General features: G+C 36.9%; 1 protein-coding gene across 2 annotated transcripts in view; it reads right to left on the bottom strand.

Annotated features, from left to right (window-relative positions):
- Window positions 1–1,480: 1,480 nt before the first annotated feature.
- Window positions 1,481–10,943, bottom strand: part of LOC140734328 (START domain-containing protein 10-like) — a 35,811-nt gene continuing 26,348 nt past the window's right edge. For both annotated transcript variants that reach the window (XM_073058131.1, XM_073058132.1), the window contains exons 4-6: window positions 10,474–10,591; window positions 8,509–8,561; window positions 1,481–5,561 (exon numbers count right to left, since the gene is read on the bottom strand). In XM_073058131.1, the coding sequence (XP_072914232.1) occupies window positions 5,346–5,561; window positions 8,509–8,561; window positions 10,474–10,591 (387 nt within the window). In that variant the 3' untranslated portion in view covers window positions 1,481–5,345. The remainder of the gene's footprint in view (window positions 5,562–8,508; window positions 8,562–10,473; window positions 10,592–10,943) is intronic.

Here is a 10,943-nt window from a genome sequence, read left to right as displayed (position 1 = left end):
TTATCTGAAGAAATTAATGGTTTGAGATGAAGTCTATGTAAACAATCTGATTCAGTCACTTCAAGTATAAATTTCATAATGCTGTGTTCAGAGGTTTTGGTATCAAAACAAAACTGATACTAATATCCAAAATCTATCAATGAATGGGCCAATTTATTCAATTCCCTCGAGTCTTATCTCAAAAAGAAACACAAGCATTTTCACAATTGCCTTTTATTGTGATTAAGGTAGCAAGGGGAAGAGAATTTTCTACACAGGAATGATTAACTATCAATGTTATCTTATTAGTGACCCTTGGAGAACCATGTGAGGTATCATACTGTTAAACTGGAAAAAACCTACATTCAACTTCATTGATCATTTCAGTCCGACATTGAAAAACCAATCCCAGAACCCAAAAGCCATTGCAGACACTGAAAACAATATTTTAGTTCCATAGATAAGGGAATGTGTAATATTACCAGGAATTAACTATTAATAGGGGCTATGGCGAATAATATTGTATTCAGAGCTTTTAGGACTTGAGTGCTAAGTTAATTAGATGCAGAATAAAGCTTCCAGCACTGTACTACATTTATTCTAAGGTCAAGTTTTACAACTGGGAGATAAAAATTTCTTATGCATGTAATATTCTTTCATTTGATCTCATGGAATTTTGACCCAAGTCATATAATTTGCACAAGATCATTGACTTAGAGCAAGATTAAAGCCTGAATGGAAGAAAGCATCACTGTAGTGGTAATAAAAATGACTAGCCAATATTCATCCTTAATTCTTTGAGAGCAAGCTCAATTTTGAAAAGTTAAAGTGTCATTGTTTTTCTCTATCACTATCTATAAAAGTGAAAATAAAAATCTTTTGTTCCCACCTTTTCAAATCTTATTCTAAATTTAATATTCTTAGATGAATTTGAGCAAAATAATTATGTACATGTCAGATATCTTTCAACTTCTTGATCAAGTTTCAGACTTTAGGCACAATAATATTTCCATAAATAACAGCAAGCAGAAAAAGCTTTAATATAAACACCTAAGAAAAATGTTTTATATTATCTTCTGCAGTTTACATTACAGTGAAAAGCAGGGCATGTAATTGGAGCAAAACATTTAGTTTTTATCTGGGAGTCAATGGAGAATTATCAAGAGAAGGGAGCCTGATTGACTTTAACTCTTGCTGTCATGGGATATCAAAGCTAAGCAAAATAATCTGCCTGTTCCTGCTTTATATTAGCTGGAAGTTAACATTATCCACACTTCACCTCCAGTTTTAAAAATTGGATATTAAAATAAAAACACTGTTAACAGCATTATTAAGTGATTGTATTGATGTATGTAAGTTATCAATTCTGTTAAGGTTTCATTAAAAATATAGACTGCAATTCCTCAAAATAGTCTTGCAAGTTTAAAGCATTTCTCTAGAATTGTCTTAATCAATGAAGAAGTACCAAAGCCAAAAAACAGTAGCTAATCATTGTCTGAAATATTTTTAACAAACATTTATTAATGTAACCCAGGTAAATCAGCTTGTATGACAAAGTATAATGTGCAAAGATCACTTTGGCAAGCTTACACCACTTGAACTTAATGACTTAAAAAATCAAATTCTGAGGGTCCTTTTGCTCATTCAGGTTTCTGATGTTAAAAGATAACCTTCACACAAAATATAATTTAGCAAAATAAATGATAATCATGGTTGAACTAAAATAAACTTTACCCTTACAGTTCAATGTCCAAATAAACATGAGCATCTACTACATTCATACAAAACATGTTTACCAGAAATATTCTTCATTAATGCTGTGAAACTAACAGCAAAATGCAAAATACTGCTTTGCTTAGTTTCTTCATTTTATGAGATTTCTCTTGGAAGGTGGGTTGGTAAGAAACCCACCTTAAAAATCATTAATACATAGGAAGATGAATGCTGGTGCAAGATAATTTTGTCAATATATAAACTGAACAATTCCACACCATCCCATTGCTGATGGAAAAGGATTATAGTGTATGAAAATTGTTCCCTAAATTTACCTAAAATTGTCTTAAGTGGAGAATATTTGAGATTTTCTCTTCCAACAGTCCTTTCTTGAGGAAGAAAAGGAGGTGGAGAGTCCAGTTTCACTGTTACATGTAGGTGGCGTTATCATTTCTAACTGTCCATCTTATATCCTAAATACAAAATAGTTGACTTAGATGGCAGCACAAAAACACAAAAAATGGAACAGTAGACATACAAGTTCTCAATATTCTTTTTTGGCACAGCATATTTTAAGCAAGGTATTAAAGCAGAAATAAAATGCATGTATATGACAGATTCTCTTATTGTAGCTAGAACAGAGAATATTACAGATTTAAATATGTTTCAAAAGAAATACAGAATCAACGTTTGGATCCCGCTAATTGGAAGGTTGCAGATTCTACCTCCTCAAAGAAAAACTCAAGGTTTACAAAATAGTCCATTAGAAGTTAATGAGATGGCCTTGGTTGCACTGAATGGGCTATTTAAATCTTTCTGTAAAACGCTTTGGGAGAAAACTCCAAATCTGTTGCAATGGAACACTGCTGAAGTCATGCAGCATTTTGTTTTCGTGACACAAGCAGGAGAAAAAGTGCATTAGTGAACCTAAAGTACAGAAGAGAATTTTAAAGCTTTCTAACAGTACATGAAAGACTCAATGCAACAAAACAAGCCCAGCCTTCCATCTTCTTTCCCTAGCAATACATTTAACATTGACTTGAAAACCCAAAAGAAAATTATAAGCTATGTTAAAACAGTGAAATAATTTAATAATGATAAATTAGATTTCAACAATGTGTCATTTTCAGATTGTATATAATGATTAAAAACCTACTAGCACCATTAAAATAACATTCTAGCTGATTTACTTCTAGACTGGGTGAAATAACACTAATTACTTGGTGTTATCAATTTCAGGTAAATATCACAAGGGCTTTGGTAAACCTTTAAATTATGTTGGTTTAATGCTTCATATACAAATCAGCCACATAACTGACAACAGTAGAACAAAATCATGATTCACCTGAGCGACAACACTATTTTAAAATGCCAACCTTAGCAAGGTGTTTAAATTTAATGAACTTCATTACAAAAACATCAGCAAGCATCTTTACACAAAAAATAGAATATTTTAAAGCCTTTCTTTCTAACATGTAGAGACCTCAGATGAAACAAGTGTTAAAAAGCAGTAGAATGTTGATACTTCATGTGCAATGCCCCAAGTGTGGTGGCTTATCTTCAGTATCCCCTAACATGTAAGTGTTACTGAATTGAGCAGGGAACTCGTTTCTGTGAAGGGGGCCTCTCTATAATCATTCCAATTAAATAGAAAAGACAAATTCCCAATAAGTAGTAGAAAACATTAAAAAGGTTATTTAAATTATCTGTTGTTAGTGGAAAGCTTATACAAGCACAAGCGAAATGTTTCCCAGACTTTGCATACATTTACTCGGATTGAGAATCCAGAATTGTTACAAAAATACAAGCTCACGTAACAAAATATTAAAAATATTCCAACTGTAATTCTATGATTTTGATCTCAAAATAGCACTTCCATTTTCTCCTTCACCAATATACCCAACACCAGTACTCAAGGGGCACCTGGATATTTACATTCTTCATGATTAAATGCCAAAAATTTCTTTGAGATTATAGGAAGAAAATGAAGATTCTGCTTTATTTTCTTGATTATGCTTTATAAGTATAACTTTTAAGCTTGCAGCTGTTAAAAAGTCAAATCAGTAGTTAATCAAATACAAGCACATTGGCTTAATAGTCTTCTGAATTTAAAGATGCTTTTAAATTTTAATTCTGAAGGTCAGACAAAAATGCTGCAGGCCACATTAACATATCAGTCCCATATTCAATTCTATGTCATGTCAGAGGTAGTGTTGACATAGAGCCCTGCTCTCTGATAGTGCATGGAGGATACTAATTCACGGCAGTTTTTCAATTTGTTAAAAAAATGAAAATCAACATTGTCAGCATAATTTTTCACTCCCCCCACCCCCCAAGTCTGAGCAATACTGTATTTACCAATGAAACTTAAGTATTTTGATCCATCTACCCCTTACAAACTCAAAATTCCTTTTTTTTAAAAAAAACATCTGCTCGCCACACAAAATCTCACCATGCGAATGTACAAAATCTACCAAACCCCATTTAAACAAGCATAATTCTGTCAAAGACAATAACTTGAAAAGATATCGAAGTTCCTATTCACCAGAAATATCACCTTGTCAGCTGGTGTCCCTTAATCTTATACTTAAGCTCAGTTCTATTTCTGTGCCTTGTATTTAAATGGAAACTTACAATTTCAGCCCCAATTCCCACTGCCAATTTCAATCTCCCTTCATTTACAAAACTGCCTGTTTGTAGCATTTTTTTAAAAAAAATAGTGCAGCCAGTATTTAAAATAGGAATCAAGTGGTAAAGTTTAAATTCTGGAAGGTAGGAAGTAACTGAAGAAGTGAACCAATGTGCTGCTATTCGGCCCAATACCCTAGAAAACTCACTTCACTAAGAAGATGCAGACTTGCAACACCTTCAACATCAGGACACAAGTTTCTAAACCTTCTACAAATGTATCGTCACATTTATGAAACCGAGATAATTTTGAAAACTCAAGTTCTAGGATTACTTTCTCACCCCTTTCATTGGAAAGCAGTTCAAACTACAGTGCATCTTTACCACCAATGATTCAGCAGAAAAGAGACTTTGCTGGACGTAATTGTGCAGCATTGTTATTGTGCAATAAGAACTAAGCTTAAAGCCATGTACTCATTTCTGCATCACAAATTTATCATCTCATGATCAGAACCAGTTTGGAAGGAGGATGCTGTATATTAAAATAAGTCTTTTCAAAAAAAATTCAAATCAAAGCAGAGAAAGAAAAATCACATGCTCTTCATAAGTATTGTTACACCTGCCCTGCCTCCTCCCATGCCACCCAACCAGAGACCCACCATGCCTGCAGTTCAACGATTCTTCACTTTCATTAAAGGATAAATTTTCAAGTCATCTTCACCACTAATCCAGTTATTTCTAACTGTGAGGCCTATTCAGATATACCGGAAATCTACTGTGATTGATTATTTTCAATTGCTCAATCACAAATTTAACTACAGCAAGTGCAAAGATCTAATTTATTGTATGAATGTCAGATGCTTCGTATAAGTAATCTTGATTCAATAATATCTACCTCCCAAATCACAAAATTAACCCATTGTTAAGAATTTGCCACCCAAATTCTAAGGGCCAATTATGAAGATTCCCTCTTCCTGCAAACTCCAAGGGCTTACAGTATTATGAAGGAATAATGCAATGTGGTTTCAGCCTTTTAAGCCTTCTTCATCACTACCATTCCCTTCAGATAAGGCACTTTCATCTATATTTTCCAGTGAATCTGCATGCTGGATAGAGAGTACATCAAGACTCATGGTTGGAAGGCTATTCTGTTCTGGATAGAGCCATGGTTTGAAGTCTGGTCTGTTCTTCCCTTTCCATTCTGGGTACTTGAGACACACTTTGTGCAGTCGTTTAAGAACCTAAAAATGTGTGCAAATAGAGATATAGCTTTAAAGTTTATTTAGCTTTTTTAACATTGAAAAACTACCCAAGGTAGGTTAACACTTAAAATAGACACATTAATATCAGAATTCCTCAATATTATGGCATCCAAATGCACTTCAGAAACCAGAAAAATGGTACAAATATCACATGACCTCAATACAAAATGCTAGGGATTGCTAAATAGCATTGGTGATTAGATGCTAGTTTTGAATATTGAATTGAGTTGACTTTATTTCTTACATCCTTCACATATATGAGTAAAAATCTTTACATTACCTCCACATCTAAATGTGCAATCATAGTAATTTATAATAAATAGTCAATGTAATATAGAGTACACTAAGTCACTGTGAGTTCATCAGTCTGATGGCCTGGTGGAAGAAGCTGTCCCAGAGCCTGTTGGTCCTGTTGAGCCTGTTTATGTTGCGGTCATACCGCTTCCTGGATGGTAGCAACTGGAATACATTGTGGTTGGGATGGCTTGTTTTTTTAAAAATACATCCATCTTTGTAAATGTCCTGAATCATGGGAAGTTCACAACCACAGGTCCGCACCACTCTCTGCGGAGTCCTGGGATTAAGGGAAGTATAGTTCCCATACCAGGCAGTGATGCAGCCAGTCAGGATGCTCTCAATTGTACCCCTGTAGAAAGTTCTTAGGATTTGGGGACCCATACCAAACTTCCTCAACCATCTGAGGTGAAAGAGGTGCTGTTGTGCCTTTTTCACCACACAGCTGGTGTGTACAGACCACGTGAGGTCCTTGGTGATGTGGATGCTGAGGAACTTGAAGCTGTTTACCCTCTCAACCCCAGATCCATTGATGTCAGTAGGGGTTAGCCTGTCTCCATTCCTCCTGTAATCCACAACCAGCTCCTTTGTTTTTGTGATCCTGAGGGAGAGGTTGTTTTCTTGACACCACCGTGTCAGAGAGATGACTTCTTCCCTGTAGGTCACCTCATTATTGTTTGAGACAAGGCCAATCAATGCAATGCATTTTAAATTGTTGATGTCAACTGCCAACAGCGGCTTTCTCATGATACTCAGAACAATAATTAAAGACTTGTATCCCTTGCATATTTTAGAAACATATAAAACCTACAGCACAATACAGGCCCTTCAGCCTACAAAGTTGTGCCGAACATGTCCCTACCTTAGAAATTACTAGGTTTAACAAAAGCCCTCTAATTTTCTAAGCTCCATGTACCTATCCAAAAGTCTGTAAAAGACCCTATTGTATCCACCTCCACCACCATTGCCGGCAGCACATTCCACGCACTCACCACTCTCTGAGTAAAAAACTTACCCCTGACATCTCCTCTGTACCTACTCCCCAGCACCTTAAACCTGTGTCCTCTTGTGGCAACCATTTCAGCCCTCGGAAAAAGCCTCTGACTATCCACAAGATCAATGCCTCTCATCATTTTGTACACCTCTATCAGGTCACCTCTCATCCTCCGTTGCTCCAAGGAGAAAAGGCCGACTTCACTCAACCTATTCTCATAAGGCATGCTCCCCAATCCAGGCAACATCCTTGTACATCTCCTCTGCACCCTTTCTATGGCTTCTACATCCTTCCTGTAGTGAGGTGACCAGAACTGAGCACAGTACTCCAAGTGGGGTCTGACCAGGGTTCTATTTAGCTGCAACATTACCTCTCGGCTTCTAAATTCAATTCCACGATTGATGAAGGCTAATACACCATATGCCTTCTTAACCATAGGGTCAACCTGCGCAGCTGCTTTGAGTGTCCTATGGACTTGGACCCCAAGATCCCTCTGATCTTCCACACTGCCAAGAGTCTTACCATTAATGCTATATTCTGTCATCATATTAGACCTACCAAACTGAACCACTTCACGCTTATCTGGGTTGAACTCCATCTGCCACTTCTCAGCCCAGTTTTGCATCCTATCAATGTCCCGCTGTAACCACTGACAGCCCTCCACACTATCCACAGAACCTCCAACCTTTGTGTTATCAGCAAACTTACTAACCCATCCCTCTGCTTCCTCATCCAGGTCATTTATAAAAATCACAAAGAGCAAGGGTCCCAGAACAGATCCCTGAGGCACACCACTAGTCACCAGCCTCCATGCAGAATATGACCTGTCTATAGCCACTCTTTGCCTTCTGTGTGCAAGCCAGTTCTGGATCCGTAAAGCGATGTCTCCTTGGATCCCATGCCTCCTTACTTTCTCAGTCAGCCTTGCATAAGGTACCTTATGAAATGCCTTGCTGAAATTCATGTACACTACATCTACTGCTCTTCCTTCATCAATATGTTTAGTCATATCCTCAAAAAATTCAATCAGGCTCGTAAGGCATGACCTGCCCTTGACAAAGCCATGCTGACTATTCCTAATCATATTATGCCTCTCCAAATGTTCATAAATCCTGCCTCTCAGGATCTTCTCCATCAACTTACCAACCACTGAGGTAAGACTCACTGGTCTATAATTTCCTGGGCTATCTCTACTCCCTTTCTTGAAAGAAGGAACAATACCCGCAACCCTCCAATCCTCTGGAACCCTTCCCGTCCTTATTGATGATGCAAAGATCATCGCCAGAGGCTCAGCAATCTCATTCGTTGCCTCCCACAGTAGCCTGGGGTACACCTAATTTGGTCCAGGCGACTTATTCAACTTCAACACGTACAAAAAAGCTGGATGAACTCAGCAGGTCGGGCAGCATCCGTTGAAAGAAGCAGTCAACGTTTTGGGTTGAGATCCTTCGTCAGGACTACAGCATCTGCAGTGTACTTTGTGTTGACTTATTCAACTTGATGCTTTCCATAAGCTCTATCACATCCTTTTATATAAAAGGGTCTTTCATATAATCTTTGATTGTATAAATCGAACACTCACTTTAAAAAATGATCTATATTCATTACATAAGGTAATGCCAAGTAATTAAAACTTACTTTGGGAGCCAGATACTGTGAAGCTTTGTTGATGACCCACTTTGGTAGAGACCCTGATAAAAATAATTTAAATTTGGTTATTAGTTCATGAGTTAGTCCAACTAACCTAAAGTAGTCGATTTCTTTTAAACTCCACCGCAAGTTTTAAATCCTTTAACAAATCTCAAAATGTGATCAATAATATTTTTAATATAACCAGGTTTAAACAAACTTAAAGATTATGAGAAAGGCTAACATTTTCCATAATAAAATGGTATGAAAGACTGAATACAGACTTGGATTACCAGTAAACATTCCCAGAATTTAAAAGTTAAAAAAAAAACATTTTTTTCTGGCTAAATAGGGACACAATGATATAAAACATTATATTTTCACTGCCAGAAATTGGTGCTGTTTATGACCTACCAAGCCTTTAGAAATTCATACAGCAAATTCACAAACTTAGTTGTACTGTATTGATTGAGTAGATGCCACATGTTCATGCATTGTGTGGAGTAAAGTGTTGAGACTATTTGCAAAGTAATAGTAGAGTTTAGCTTTCGGCACAGCAGAATGACATGTATTGTGGATCTGTGTTTAATTGGAATGTCTCTACTCCAGAAATTCTGGAAAGGACAGGCATATCTGAACAGTCCTCAAACATAGCAACAAGTGCTACAAATTTTATTAAAGATGAAGGTGGAGACAAAGTAACAATTTTTAAAAAAATATATTGCAACCATCTTAAACAGCTATTATTGTTGTATTATAAGATGATCCCCTTTCCCTTCTAAAATACTCATATTGGAGATCCTTCTCAAATGTGACTTCTCAATCACATAAAAGCTTGATCATCACACATCCAAGGCCACCTTCTCACTGGACACGGGTTAAACAAGGCTTTGTCGAAGCACTAATTCTCTTTTCAACCTTTCTTGCTGCAATACCTCCTCTTGCCTCCGATACTCACTTTTGCAGTAGAGATAATGTACAGGACAACCAAGAAACTGTTCAACCTTTCTTATATCCATTCTAGAACCAAAATGCTTGCACATGTGGAGAGGTAGAGAGAGAGCCAAACCATGGTTGATTCTTTAAACAAAACACAAGGGTGGGCTTTCTACTAAATGTCCAGCAGACATTCAATAACTGATGAGTTTTTCCTTCAGTGTTTTCAATTTTTGCTTTAAAAGGCAAAGATCCAAAATCAACTTGACCCCACTGCACCACACCAAACCACTGATAACAAAGATAACTTTCTTTATGTCAGAAGCTAATTTTCAGCAACAGCAGACATTAAGAATCAAATTCATTGCCTCATCTGTATCCACAGATCCTTCAGCCACAAGGAAGAATGTCTGAAGACTAGTTGGCTCCAAATAAATTTCATTACAGATTGGATGTATAGACAACATGCTACAGGCACTTTCAACTACAGAAGAACCAACACTGCCTCTGAAAAATCCTCCAACTCCATTGGCAATCTGGTTGAAACCTCTAACAAGCTAATATCCCCAACATCAAAGGTCAGATCATACTCAGCAGCTGCAACGACTCTGCGTGTATCGGATACCAGCACCTGAAACAAGCAGTTTTCATCCAGTTCCATCAAAGCAATCAACTTCTGTAAGAGAACACAGATGCACCATACTCAGCCATCTGCCCTAACATTGTGTGGATTACAATCATATTTTGTTTGATGACCTTCCTGTAACAAGTCTAAGACCTAAATATCCATAAGGTCAACAAAATCTATGGAGAAATCGTAGTTAATGCTTTCATCAGATCTGTTGCATCATCCAAATCATTCCATAAGACCAACAAATGTTATTAGCTTCTTGGTTGTTCTCTACAAAATCTTGAGCTGAATGGCCTGATGAAACTCACATAAGTTAACACCAAAGTGGGGATGTATGTAAAAAACACAACTCCAGGCAGTGAAAGAAACAAGGTGTATAGCCTGACATCTTTACAATGCGTTATTACCTCTGGGATCTGCTTCAGCCATATAGGTAAGATTACAACTTCTGGAACCCGTAGACTGGACCAGATAACCTGTTAGAATGGAGACAGCTCTGACTAGATCTTTCTGAGGAGGATAATCCTGTAACAAAAATGAAACAATATTAATCAGTAGTTGATCTCTGGTCAGTGTGAGCAGCAGATAATTGATTATACTATAGGTAGTAAAAATTTTGCTAAATCTTAATATTTACCTCCGTTGGGAATGTGAAAAATCTTTAAATGTTAGTTTTTTCCATATATGGGATGTATACTCTACAGATCAGCGTAGTATGCAACACACACACACCCCGGAGGAAATCAGCAGGTCCGGCAGCATCGATGGAGGGGTAAAAATAGTCTTATGTTTTGGGCAGAGGCCCTTCATCATGATTGGAAAGGAAGAGCACAGAAGCCAGAAATTAAAAAAAGTAGAGAAAGCAGCTCAACCTGGC

Source organism: Hemitrygon akajei, chromosome 10 (assembly GCF_048418815.1).
Source record: "Hemitrygon akajei chromosome 10, sHemAka1.3, whole genome shotgun sequence".
NCBI classification, from domain to species: Eukaryota; Metazoa; Chordata; class Chondrichthyes; order Myliobatiformes; family Dasyatidae; genus Hemitrygon; species Hemitrygon akajei.
Note: the sequence above shows the minus strand (reverse complement) of the source record. Positions and strands in the feature narration are given on the sequence as shown.